Genomic DNA, 14,411 nt, shown 5'->3' with positions numbered 1-14,411 from the left:
GGGCTACACCTGGTTGCAAGCAGTCTCTTTGTTCACCGAGGCAGGATTATCGCAACATGGATTTAGATGCTGCCCAGATTTTCACGGTGCATCACTGCTGACCAGAGAGGTGTCTGACACCACATTTGGCATGAGGTGAAGGGCAGGATCCCCCTTTAAGTGATGCCAAATATGCATGTGGCAAAGCGGGAGCCTCCACATGGGAGCCTCCACACTTTGAACAGACCGAGACTCATCGATCGGGGCTGGTTTAATGACAGAAGTCGGAGTCGGGATTGAGTGCAGCCACTCCGGCTCTGACTGCGGAAAAAAGTGCAGGCAGAGAGAAGAAACGTGCCAGATGCGTACGAATTTTACACACTTGCTTCTGTTTTACCGAAGGCTGAAATAATCTCAGCGTATGACAGAAGTGAGCGCGCAGGGTCTGACATGCCTGTGATCTGCGAGGGAGCACACCCCGCACTTCTGCCTCTCAACATTAATGCGAGCTGACAATGGTAGAGGCCTGGGCTCACGTGACTTTAATCAGCGCTGCCCTAAGCCATCAGAATCACATTAATTATTTCAGGGCTTTCTTTTTGGATGAACAGAGAACTCATATTAAAAGCAGGAGCCTTCTGCTCAGCCCCTTCATAAACCTCTTGCCCAGGTTTGCAGCGAGGTGGGCTGCGCCCAGCTGCAGTTTTTGGCACCCATCAGGGACTATCGGTGAAGTTTCGCACTGTCTTACAACACGGCAAAGACCTCACTTGCTCTGCTTCCCCAAAGCTACTGGGAGAGAATTCTCTTTTTTCCCCTCCCTCTCAACAGGTAACTGGAAACTTTCAGGCTTTAAGTATACCAGTGCCTTTAAAAATAAAACATTTCTTTTTGTTGCATACAAATTGCACATTAATTTCTTCCACGATATCATGCATGGAGCTTTAATGATACTTTAGATCACGGCTTCCATGCTATTAGCTAACATGTCATCCAGGTAACAGCTTTACATGGAAATAGGATCAGGAGGGACAAGAAAATACTGTTCCTTTGGGCTTTCTTTTTAAAAAAAAGGAATCTCACACCTGCAGCACAATCCTGCTCAGTATGAAAATGCCTCCAGAGCAAGCACTCGGACAGCTAACTGTATTCCCCGGGAACCGTAACCATGCTCCATTCATGCTTTGTCTCTCTCAACAAGGTGCATGCTTTCCCATTCTGTTAATAATTCAGCCAAGGGTACTCAAGAAAACTCAGGGAGTTAATGGAAAAGGTTGGTGCCTACGAGCACCCGACAGGAATTGCTATCTGGCAAGAAGGTGGAGCCTCCCATCTTTCCAAAAGGAAACAATAGCTTTTTTTTTTTGGTAAGTTAAACGACAGAGAACCGCATCTGTCAGGGAAGAGGATCCGTAAACCTGAGGCTTTATTTGCAAACAAGTCCCTCTTCTGTACTGCATTCCTCTTTCATCTCCCCATGCAGCAGGAGCCGTGCAAGGTAATCATGGTTGCAACAGAAAGACAACTTAAAACAAACGAGACCCACAAAGGAAACAAACGGAACTCATGCCTTTCTCCTTCAAAGCAGACAAACAGACAAAAATAGTAGCTGAAAAGTGCTTACCGACTTTGGGCTCTTCTTTGGGACCGGCAGTCCTGAAAAATGGCAACAAGGGAAAAATAAACATTAGCATCTAAACGTTACCTTCCCTTAAAGAAAAATCCCTAGGTGTATCATCCGAACGTAGCCATCTGCAGAGTTATGTCAGCTTTCGCTCTCACATCGGAGTTACCAGTCTGTTCATATCGAATCAAAGCACAGGGAGAGGGAGAGCGAGCGAGAAGAGACGGGAGCGGGGAAGAGGGAGCGGGGGGAGAGCTCTATCTGCATTAGCTATGCTGACTTGTGCTGCAGCAGCCGGGAGGCTGGGAGAGAAACCCACAGCCCTCAGCGGCCGCCGAAACCCAGCGCTTGGGCAGAATCTCAAATGCTCCCCTGGATTACGGGAGACTTAGCTCACAATTAAGCTGAGGCTATTTCCTTTTGACGCGATCGGCTTGGCGATTTTATCGGACCAATCGCTGCGGCGCAGGGGAAACAGGTTGATTTTTTAAAAAGTATTTCTCTAGAAATTGATTTTTGAAAGGAAAATGTGCATTGGGTTGAGCTGGGAGGCACGGGCTGGGCAAAGGAAAACAAAAGCAGGAGGAGGAATAAGCTTTTATCCCCCAAAATATGAATGTTACTGAGAAAACACGCATTTTCCTTCCTGTCCATCCTAAGTGTAAATCTTTGAAGCCAGAGATTTTATCTGTTAGTTACAATTTCAGAGAGCTGAGGCTTGAAAACAGCACTGCAAATGTCCTGACCCTTGGGGGGGATGCTGGGGAGCTTGGAGAAGGGGGGCTTACACAGGTTGCAGTCGATGCAAAGGAAGAAACAACTGGGAGGGCACCAGAGAAGGTTTTTTCAAGGACAATGTTGCATTTTGGAGCAGCCTCTTACTCGCTCGGTGATGAGCAAGAGAACTCAAGTGGGATTTCTATCGACTACTTCTGCATATAGCTCAATTCCCAGCAGCAAAGGAGACACTTGGCTGGGGGATTTACCTACAACGCAGGAAAAGCTCTTTCCTGGGCATTTTGCAAACCACCTTCCTTTTCCTCCACTGTTGGAGGAGAGGGAACTCCCCACATTTTGCTCTGTGAGGCACTCCAGAAAACAAACATAAACCAAAACAGAAGATTACACTCCACATTAAGTGCTCCGTAATTCAGATGTTTGAAATCTGCTTTTGTCTTTAGGATGTGATTTATGTGGCATTTATGCCGCATTACGTTTTCTACTTTATGCATTTTGTTTGTGCTAAAACCCATGCCCTCGTCTAACTTTTACACAGAGAATAAAATAAGTGATGCAAGTGGATTACAAATCTGTCTAGGAAGAAGCTCATTTTAAGGTAATTTGGGAAATGTTAGTTCTGCATAGGGAAGATCCACAATTAAAAATGATAAACGGAGCTCACTTTGCTGCCTGCTCACAGACTGGGATGCAAACTGTAACGAGTATTTTAAACGAAATATTTTCAGCTTTTGAGGAGTATCTGTGCTCTGCACGTCACTCTGATGCATTCCCAGCCAATAGCTGATACCTCTCCAGGCACTGATTGATCGAGGGACAATGAAACATCAAAACTGTTTGAACTAAACAATTAAGACCGCAGCTTCATTTCTGCTGATGGTGACTGTGTTTGTATAATACACTTAAAGAGGAAAGCCCTAATAACGTTCATGGCAAGTCACATTTTAACAGGCATCATTTATCACAGAGATAAACACACAGATAGAGGTTCTCCCTCTCTCTCTCTCCCCTTCCACATGCGTGCACACACGTTTACTCTCCCTTTCCAAGAGATGCTCTTTCCTATTAAATCAATAGGTAGAACACATCCCCATGCACGCACGCACCCTTAACAGCCCAACATGAGCCAGAAAAGGTGTTACAGCAATTTAAATGTTCCCTGCAAAAAATAAAGCTGAGATGCAGCTGGGCTGTTGGTTCAAATTGTACCAGAACTCAATTTATTGCATGACAAGCATTAAATGTTAAAATTTACTAAGAATGAACTACTGAACAAACATTTCTTTCAAATCTTTTCAATTTCTTTCATTTCTGTCATTAATTTTGGCTGTTCCAATCCAAAAAAGATGGAAAATGGTTGAAAAATAATGGAAAACATATCAAGGCCATTGTTTGGCGGGTCCTTCAGAGGCTGATGAATCTTACAGTGTCACTGCTCTGTGCCAGACTTTGCTGCAGAACAAGCAGTAATTGACTTTTTATGAAAAGAAGTGACTGCAGAACACGTTAACAAATGTTAGTAGTTTTTCATGGGACAAGCTTATAGTCAGGGGAATAACCTGCCTGTACATTTTCCTGTAAAAATGTTATTTATTCATCTAATTACGGTCTCATTTTAAAACTCCAGTTCTTGACGCAGCAGGCCAAATGAGCAAGTGATAGGTATGATATGTAGTTTTCATGCTCAGATGATGGAATGGATACAGTATTTAACAGCAATCAACACAAAGCGCTTGAATAACCCCCAAATCCTGGGAGCATCGCTAGCAAGAAAACGCTGAGCTTTATCAAAAAGCTTCTGGCAAAAACAACTGCCCACACCTACGAGTTCGGGATGGTGATGACTATGAATTACAACATTCACCTTTTGATTACATCACCAAGTCCCATCACTGCTCAGGCCATGGCTCATGCCATGCCTTGCTTGGTATGCTCATCCTCCCAGCTGCCCTGTTCTCTCCTGAAGCCTCACTGCAAGTTTTTCGGGGTAAATGGGCCAAGCATGGATTTAACACCCAGTTTGCATCTCTTTGGCATTGTTCAGTTTTTTAGTGGCAGGAGTAACGGCATTCACTTCCCTGGCTAAGTGAAGCCAAAAGGCTTCTCTGCTGCTCTACCCTCAAATCCGATAATGGAATAGTAACAGTTTATATCGACACTGTTTGCAATATAATTCCTCTCTGATTTAATGCCTTTGGACATCTCTCACTAGTACTTGAAATGCATCTTCTAATTTTGCAGGGTTTTGGAGGTGCAGATTAGGGACGGTGGAAGAGTCATGCAACCGAACGGGGCTGTTGTCATCAGAGAGTTAACAGTGTTTTAAAACAAACGAGCACATCTGGTAAACAATGTCAATATGACCTAAAACCCCTTGAACGGGCTCATTGTAGCTACTTACTAAATGTGCCTGGAATTAAATTAATTAGAAAGCACACATTACTCCCCTCTAAATAACAATGTAATAAAGCAACTGTTTAATGAAAAATATCAGCGATCAGCGAGCAATCCGCAAGCACAAAAAAAGGGATTGTAATCAAACTAAATTCACAGACTCGTCAGCAAGGCAAGAAAGGCTTCATACAAGGTTAGTCAAAAATGAGTCAGATGCAGGGATCTAAATTAAACTAATTATCACAGAGATTATTACATTTATCTTAACAAAAACCTCTCTCTTTTCTCCCCAGTACTCCCTAAAGCTCTATGTACAGCTGGCTGCATCCATCTGCTCAACTACGTTTTGTAACATAGGGGAAAAAATGCAAATCATTAAGCAAGTTTTGTACCATGACTTCAGCACTCTTAACGCTATTACCCATCAGGAGCAGTATTTCTGTTGCGTGACACTGTATTATGTTGTGAGTGATGCAGTCCATGAAGTAAGGCCACAACCCAGGTTATTTCATATTATTTGGCATGTGTTAATTTTGCAGTCTTGTGTGGTAAAACTTTTGGAGCTGGGAAGCTGTAAGTTCCCTAACCCTACCTATGATGAGTTCATGGAATAACCCATGGGACAACACCGTGACCCCAGGTGTTGCTGTTTGTAACATGTAGCAGTCCTCAATTTTTACAGGAACATTTTCTCAAATTTTTTGTCTTTATGCGACCAAAGTAACATGGGAAGACCACGACCCATGGCAAATTCTGTTTTGCTGAGCATATACAGAATGCAATGTGTGACTACAAATCCATACCATAGCCTGGACCCGACTCTGGTGTGAGCTCAGAAGGCCACAAATGCTCAAAAATTACCTAGATGGACACCAGACACATCATGCCCTGTTCTACAGCCCTGTGTTTTAGACACAGTGGATCAAAATGATCAAAAAGTTGAATCTTAAGGAAAACCTATCTCTAGGCACCACAGGAGTCATCCAGTCAACCCATCTGAACAGCTCGGTTACGTGAAGGCCGGTTGGCACGAACACTTCTCTCTCCACCACAAAAAAACAAACAAACAAACAAACAAACCAAAAAAACCTGTGCATGTATTTCAATAGGATTTCAACTGAAGTTGGAACAATTCAGTACAAGTTTGCACAATCCACCCACAGGACAAAGGCACTTGAAATTGCTAAGAGGCAGTCTAGAAGCCAGACCTATCATCTTACTTATTGCTTACAATGTCTGTGGCTACTGCTTAACATTTTTCAGTTTGGGGGTGTTTTTGCACATGAAAGGAAAGAACAACTGTGTCTAGAGCTTTACTTCTCATGATTGCTTAACACTTCCAATCAGGACACCCTGTGGACCATCCATATCCAACAGCAAAAAAAGCCATAGGTGAGCCTAGGTGAAAAGGTTACCCATTTAGTTTTGCCACTACATGGTCTGCAGGCCAGAATGCACAACAGCTGAAAATTAGCAAGAGATTAATAAAAACACAAGAAAAGAAACATTTCAGACTGTGTCAAAAGGTTAACATTTACAGAGAAAATGATTCTGCCTGAAAAAAATAAAAATAACAAGCTTTCTAAATAGTGCTGCTTACACCCTGCTGAATAAAAACTTAAGGCTGTATCAAAGAAAACAGACACTTCGGAAGATGAAGGGTAAAGTACTGGAGTCGGGGGGTACACAACCATATACCTGGCACTGCGCATTGATTGCTGCTTTCTGTGTGAAAAACAAGGAACTCTAAATAATTAACGCTAATGGCCATTAGTGCCGCCGGGGGACAGGGGAGGGGAAGTTGGCGGTGACAAAGCAATCCCCTTGATTCTGGATAATCCATTGCCAAAGAATTTCTAATAAAGGACAAATACTGTCTAAAAAATAGATGGAACTTGATCTTTTCCAGACTGGAGAAAGAACAAGAAAACATACCAGAGTAATTTGCAGGAAGAGAGGCAAGGCTGCACACAGCCACAAGAAGCACCATCAAGAAGAAAACCCTTACCTTGTCCCACCTTTTCTGCTCATCATCGTGATTTGCATAACAAGAGTGTCACTGCACTAACAAAAAAAATTAGCTATGCAATACAAGCTTTAAGCGAGAGAATAATTTACACTGCAGGAATACAGCCCTGCCATAAATCAAGTTTGGTAACTACCAAATACAGTGAAAAATGCCACGTTACTAATGCTAATGTTCAATGCTAATGTTAAGAAAGCAATGTTGTCAAGAGACCATTTCGGGCATTATTAACCCACTGGCACTGGCAAAAAAACATAATGAGGCATAGCATATTATTGCCATTAACAAGAGTTTCAGTTCTAGGTGCTCTAAAGATGTTAAATTGTATTAGCCTCAATTACTCATTCTTGGTCAGGATGCTAAAGAATTCGTCGTAATTGAAGTCGCAGTCATATTTTCAGCATCTCAAACCAGAATTGATTTTAGAAGCGATAAAGAAGATATAGGCTAATAAAATCTATTTAATTACTACAAAAATATAAATTTAACTATGTAGTAAGATACATATGGTAATGCCAAGACAGTAAGATAATAAAGAGAATGAGAATTAGTGTGACAATTACCCATGTAACTTATGGTTGAAAGCATGTCAGCAGTTCTAATATTTTTATTTTGAAGCTCATTAAATGAAGAGTTTTTCCTAAAGCTCGAGCTGTTGGAGTCATATGCTTAGATGAAAATCTCTGTTAATATTTAAACAAATACGTACATAGACATTAAATTTCTGAAACCTCATGAATTTGAGAAGGTAAACACCAAAACTGGAAAGTAATTAGAAACCCCCATGTTATTTTACATAGATATGTGTGTGTGTACACATGTATTATATATATTTTTTTCATATACATAAGCATACATGTGTGGATATGCATGAAGGTACCTACCCTCTTCCTCAAGTCCACAAAATTCATGACTTGCAAGCTTTATTTCTAGAGCACATCTCACAATTTTTGGGGCATGCTGCAATTTTGAAGATGTCCAGTCCCAAACCCCCTCTCCTCAGCTGGATGTCCCATGGCATGGCCTTGTGGGTACCGAAGGGCAGCAGCACCTCAAGGCCAATCTCATGTGCCACTCCAAGCTCAGCACAGAGGACATTGGTAGAGGAGAAACCATATTTTGCTATTGTCACGTCTGTATTTATCGGGCTGTGAGGGTGTTTGTCTTCAGACTTATCACAGCCCTGTTACAAGGCGTAAATCCACATGCTGAAACCTGTGTGGTTTATGGCAGATTCTCGTATTTCATATTTGGAGAGCAGCCTGCACAAAGGGGACGTCTACAAATAGGGCCCTCTTGGTATTAATTTGATGTTGCTATTAACAAATAACATCCCTTAATAATAAGCTAATAGTTACAGAATGCTTAGCCAGATTCAGACCTGGGGAGTGCACCTGCACACATGGCATGCTAGGACAGAAAATCTTTACTAGAGGACAATGGTTTTGCCAATGTTTTCACAAAACATAACTTTATTAGGTTTAAAATACAGTTTTCTATTAAAATAAATCGGTAACTCAATATACTTCCAAGTAGGTAACTGTACATCTCAGAAACTAGCCCTTAAGGATAAGGATGGAGTCAAAACTTCTGGGGACCAATATTCACCTGCCACATCCCTACCAACATTACCCTCACGTGCCCCAGCCACAGGGCCCTGTTCTGCCCCAGCATCCTCAGCCAGCTGTGTCAGCTCCCTGAAGCTCAGCCTCCTCTGCCAAATCTGTCTGGTCTACAAGCCCTGACACCTTCTCGAGTCCAACTCATGGTACATTGCAGGTCTTCTGGCACAAAAGACACAGCTTTAACAGGCTCTTAAAGCTGGTACAGTCCTAATTACTATCACCATCACAAAAATAAGTCCATCTGACCACGAAAAAATAAACATGAAAATAAATAAACATAAAATCCCAATGCAGAACTGGGGAAAAAAAAATATTCAGAATAGAGGGACTTAGAGACATGAGGATAGATATTTAAAAACAATCTGTCTCAGAACAAAACCATTGACTAGTCCATTACAAAGCCATCCTTCTTCCTCAGTGTTGCCCACCTGCTATTGCTTTTAATGACTCTCCAAATGTATTTAATTACAGTGATAAACAAAGACCTTTCTTGGATTTCTGATACCTCATTAATTTTGTTATGACTGGTTATTGCAATGCCAAACCAGGGCAGCAGTCACCGCACCCACCTGCAACGTGGCTGATAAAAACTCCTTATTTACAAGTACATGCACGCCAAAATGCCACACAGGCGGTATGCAAGGGTAAGAGGAAAAACTGGGTGGAATAAAACCCTCCGTGCTGCAACAGCTCCAAGTCTGCTCCATTTCCTGCTGTGCAAATCCCAATGAAGATGTGGGAGGCACATCTCTAGCTAAATCTGCTTTATCTAATGCATAGTATTAGGTTCTGCTGTGCCACCTTGTGTTACATCACATCACATCTGATATAAAACAACACTGTGTGGGTTTGAGTTGCTCCACTTATACCACTTCAGCATTTAATACCAAAGCCAAATCAAAACATAAGGAGAAAAAAAAAGCCAACTTTCAAAACCTCAAGCTGGGGAGAAAAAAAGCCTTTTGGAAGAATTTCAGAGCTCTCATCTTTCATTTGCTAAGCAACCTCCTGTTTTGTTCTCATCTAAGAGCCTACTGCTTTCTGCAAGATAAGGTGGTTCATGCAATAAAACATCCTGATGGGAAGATTTCAGACATTTTTTTCTTCCAGCATTCAGCAAATGCTTTGGTTTTCTTACTGATTTTAAAGCAGATCTAGATTCCCTACCACAGAAAGGCAGCCATGTGCACAACGTGCACACCACCTCTCTTGTGCTGTCAGCATGCAAGATTACGCAAAACTGACATTATTTCGTTATTCCAAATATGTTAATTGTTCACCTCCTTAATAATTAAAGTACAAGTTTCCTCCTGGCCTTAAAGCACACTTTGTGAAATATCTCAAAACTTTAGGAAATTATCTCAGCTCTTGAAATTAATGCAAAATGTGTAACAAAATGCCAAGCAATGAATCAGCAACTGTTCTATCCTATTTTACCCTTCCAAGTGACTCTGGAGCTCAGATGACACATGTATCTGGGGGACACAACCTATAGTATAGATAGGCTACGCTGCCACAAAAATGCAGGGCAACTGATGTAAAACTAATGCTGACCCAAAAAGCAGATTTCACAGGCATCTCTTCATTTGCTTACTCATTTCTAGAAGAGAATCTGTGCAAATGGAGTTAATGAAGGGTAGCTGAGGGGAAAACACTTGTGCCTCAAATGACTAACAGATTAGTGTCAGCACTTTGCATGTATCACACCAGCAAGAGCTGGAAATTCTGCAGGCAATTAAAATGTCCACATACCAGCAATGCCAATTCTCCTTTATTATCAGAACTGTAATATTATATAGCTGTTGTTTTTGGAATCAGGTGCTCATATGTACTTTGTTTGAAGTTTCTTAGCCTCCCAGCGTTTAGAAAAGGCACTTGGATATGAATACTAGAGGCTTGAAATAAAAAAAAGAGAAAGAACTCCAATGTGGTATTTTTATATCTGGAATTTTGGGAGCTTAACATAGGATTTTTAAGTGCTTGGGCTGTTTGAGGCTGATATTTGAATTTGTCGCTTACTATTTCAGCTGGATGCCTTGCATTGAGAAACTCCAGCACGACCTGGTAATGCTAATTAATTAGTTCCCACAAATGCACTATTTGTATGAACATTAGTAACGCACATCAAACTATTTGGTGTCTGAACAAGCTACCGACAATTACCCTTTGTGGCTGCCGGCATTCGTAGGCATCCAAAACCTTGGTGAAACCCTGCTGCTTCCTGGAGCCTAATGGGAGCCTTGCCGTGGACTTCAGCAGCACCAAAATTTCCCCCTTCGTGTTTCTGGTAAGCAGAGTTATCCCAAACCTTGCAAATTCAGATCATCAAAACCAAACGGCTAATGTCACTAAGATTAACACCTGTAAAGCACTTTGAAACAAAAAAACACTGCGTAATCCCAAAATATTACATTATTTATAAAACGACCTGATTTTAAATGTTAAGTTCGGCTTATTTTTATCACAAGGAGAAAACAAGTTCCTGCTAGCTTGCTTTACAAAACCAATTACCAGTGATCAGTGTATGGTGCTGCATAACAATACACGGCGTTGCCCCAAAAAGGCGTATCTAACACTCTGGAGCTGTTTAGAGGAAAATTAACTTGCACAGTGGATTGAAATACATGCACATAAGCAATTCTGATAAGGGGTATGAACTTCAAACTTCTTATTAAAAATATCAAAATATGTAACATTTCCTTTATTTCATCTTTTCCTGACTTCAACTGATTTTTGTATCTGCTCCTTGATATACTCGTCCCTAATCAGAATAAGGCTCTGAGAGAATAGTAGATGTGACATCAAACTTGCTTTAAACTTGCTTTAAGGTCTCATCAGCTTTTTTTGGCCTTGTTAGAATATAATTCCACTTAACAGAGAGAAGAGAATAACAAAGAGTGACTTGGTGGTTTGGGAAAAAAAGGTGCAGCTTCTCCCAACTAAAGGTTCCCCCAGACCTGCTCCTTCCCTGCACGTAAGTCGTAAGTTTTAGCAATGTATTTTTACTAGGATTGTCTATTTTCAGAAAATGGAAAAGTAACATTGCAAAACATTTTAAAAACATTTCATTTCATTTCTAATGCAGTTTGTAGACCAACTTACAAACTTTACTAACCTGATTACCTTCTTCCCAGGCAAATCTCTTTAAAGGAAATAGTAACAAAAATAAACAAGAGGAAACAATTGAAGACAGATTTTTAAATGCCAAATGAGATTCCCAATTTAATCAGGAAATCCATAACTCTGGAATTACAAAGTAATAACCCTGGAATACAAAGTAATGAACGTGAAAAATAAATCTTGGTATTACACATGGACATATATTTCTTTAAGCATGCTATGATTCTGATTTTTTAAATGTAATTTACTACCTAGTGAGGGGTCCCTATGAGCTATCAAAAATATCCCCCCACCTGTTATTTCTGGGTGGTATTATTTGTGCTACAATATCAGCTATTTTTCAGTGTACAGCTCAAAATAACCTCTACTGAGTGACAAATTGCTGAGAGATTAAACAAAAAGGTTTGATGGGAGATACCTGAGCAGAAGGTACTGGGAGCTTTGGTAGCTGGTGGTGGTTGACAGAAGGTAAGGCAAGGAAAAAAGAGGTGACTTGAAATGGGATTTTCAAAAAACATAGAGGTCAGTTGAGCACACCACATGGCAGAGAGGAATTAGATATGCTCCTGCTCCGGGTGAGGGAAGAAGCTGCCACAACGTGGTGGGCTGGGGAGCAGAGTAAGAAAACCAACCATAAAGGTGGCATGCACAATGATCGGTACCGGCAGCTCTGTGCTCAGTGAGATAGGGTTCAGGGGGGTTCCTACAGATCCAACCATGGGACAAAGACCTCAGTATAATGCTCTGCTCCCTCTGTGTTAGGAACTGAAAACACTTCTTGAAATGGTGAACTTTTCTTCCCTTTCCAGAAGCTTTGGCACAGGCAAACATGCTCTGTGGTAACGGTCAGATGATTCCCAGGTTGTGATTTTTGTCCTAAATGTAGTTTGGACTCACTTTTTCTCTAGTTCAGCAGCTGCTAAGACAGTTTGAAATTTTCTGGCAGCTAGATGCTTAAGTGGCATGACTTTCAACTCGCTCTTCACTGCAAGCCTAAAGGGCAAACAGAAGTGAGTAGCTTGTTCAAAAGAGTTCAAGTCTGCACTGAATAGCTGATTGCAGCTCTAATTACCATGGTTTTACATCATTAGGGATAGCAACTGAAAGGAAGCTCTAATTCCAACACTGTGAGATATTGCTTTTTTTCTTGTTTGTTTGGCTCTTACCACTAAATGACCCATTTCCAACACTTCTGGTAAGGACAGGAAGGGAAAATTTAATTTCCATGGGGAGAGACAATCTCGATAAATAAGTACAAAGCCAATATTTTTGCTTATAAAATTCAAACTGATAGGTGTTTGTGGTGGGGCAGAAAGGATGGCATAGTGGGGAGACATCCTCTGAAACCTGCAGCGGTAACGGATTTCACTCAGCTCAGATATGTAATGCTCAATGTCACTGCTCATTTATGCCTGAGCGTTGTATTTTGACACTCTAGATCTCAAAGAGCAATCTGATTTCAATTATACCATTATAATGTGCTTACAATTATAAGTTATGATATATTGTTTGTAAAGTTTTCCCACTGTGTCTAAAGGATCTTATAATTCTCTCTGCCCTGGCTACGGGGAGCCTGAAGCTGCAGCAAGCAGCGCAAAGAAAAAGACACGTATCTTTATATTACTATGCAATGTTTCAATGGCATGGACACAAGATAAATAGAGAGAGAAAAAAGATGTCCTTCCATTTTAGGCTATAGAAAGAGCCTTCACGTCCAGGGCAGTTGACTCTAGCATGCATTTTCAGCACAAGGAGGAGTTAACTCCTCTCCATGGGAAGTGTCGGAGGTTAATTACCCTCACATGCCAAGAGCATCACCAGAACAGCAAGGGAAGGTCCATCTAGCTAAGGAGACTTAACAGGTTTATTGCTTTAGAGCTTTGTAATTTTTTTCCATTGCTGCAAATCTTTGTTTAGTTATATGTATCACAAGGACCTTCTTAAGACCACTGAGTCAAGGACCAAATGAGCGGGACTGTTGGCACAGACCTCTCCCCACTTCCACCTCCCTCATCGCTCCCCACTAACACCTTCCATTCGATTGAACCGTGAACAGGGAATTTACTATGGACTTTGCTTTTACATGGCGGTAAGACTCAGGCACCCACTGATGGGCATTTAGACAGGTAGATGTTGCATTGGTTCTTCTTCCCTTAAAATACATTTATTTTTGAAACTCTAGCATATGTATCATATATTTTTCAGAAGACGGATTTCCATTCCCCAGTTTAATGTGCATATGGCACTAGGGAAAGCTATTAGAAACTCCACTGATTTGCACATGACATGCGAGTGACATTTCACCTGCATGCTTTTACTTTGATCTGGAGCAAAGTGGGAACAATCTTCAAGGGGATTACGTAGATCAGGCTCAAGGTTTATGCTATTTTTGACCTTCCGGTGAATAAAGATGCTAGTGAGCACCAACTGTGAAAGCTTTGAAGGGAAACTGTCTATTCAAACCTGGATGAAAACTGCTCAGCTTAATTCTTGTAACTGAACACAAACTAATCACAATATTTTTGGATGACCTGAACCTTAAGACTGACCTTAAAAAAAAGGGAAAAAAAAGGAAAAAAAAAATCCTCTTTAATCTGAGGTAATTCACAAAATACATCAATAAGACACACAAATGTTCTCACTGAAACAAATGTTAGACCTTAGTGACTCCAAAAGATACAGCACAGTAGTGCTGCAGAGTAACTTGTTCTGAAACAGCCCCCCACCTGCCCCAGCATGGACATAATTCCCAGAATAAAAGTCCCTCGGGAAGCAGGGAAATTATTCTGACAAAATGTTGCTTTTATTATGAATAGAATCTGTGCAGAATGGAGAGGTGTTTGAGAATTGCTTATTTCAGTCAATTACTTAGCGTAGACAAGACTTCAATGACAAATGGATTTCA

General features: G+C 41.1%; 1 protein-coding gene across 23 annotated transcripts in view; it reads right to left on the bottom strand.

The window, feature by feature from the left end:
* MAGI1 (membrane associated guanylate kinase, WW and PDZ domain containing 1) overlaps window positions 1-14,411 on the bottom strand; it is a 362,679-nt gene that overhangs the window by 37,584 nt on the left and 310,684 nt on the right. For all 23 annotated transcript variants that reach the window (XM_072875929.1, XM_072875931.1, XM_072875932.1 and 20 more), the window contains one exon: window positions 1,604-1,635. In XM_072875929.1, coding sequence (XP_072732030.1) covers window positions 1,604-1,635 — 32 coding nt within the window. The remainder of the gene's footprint in view (window positions 1-1,603; window positions 1,636-14,411) is intronic.

Source organism: Ciconia boyciana, chromosome 11 (assembly GCF_034638445.1).
Source record: "Ciconia boyciana chromosome 11, ASM3463844v1, whole genome shotgun sequence".
NCBI classification, from domain to species: domain Eukaryota; kingdom Metazoa; phylum Chordata; class Aves; order Ciconiiformes; family Ciconiidae; genus Ciconia; species Ciconia boyciana.
The sequence above is the reverse complement of the archived record's forward strand: the minus strand, read 5'-3'. Positions and strand labels throughout refer to the sequence as shown.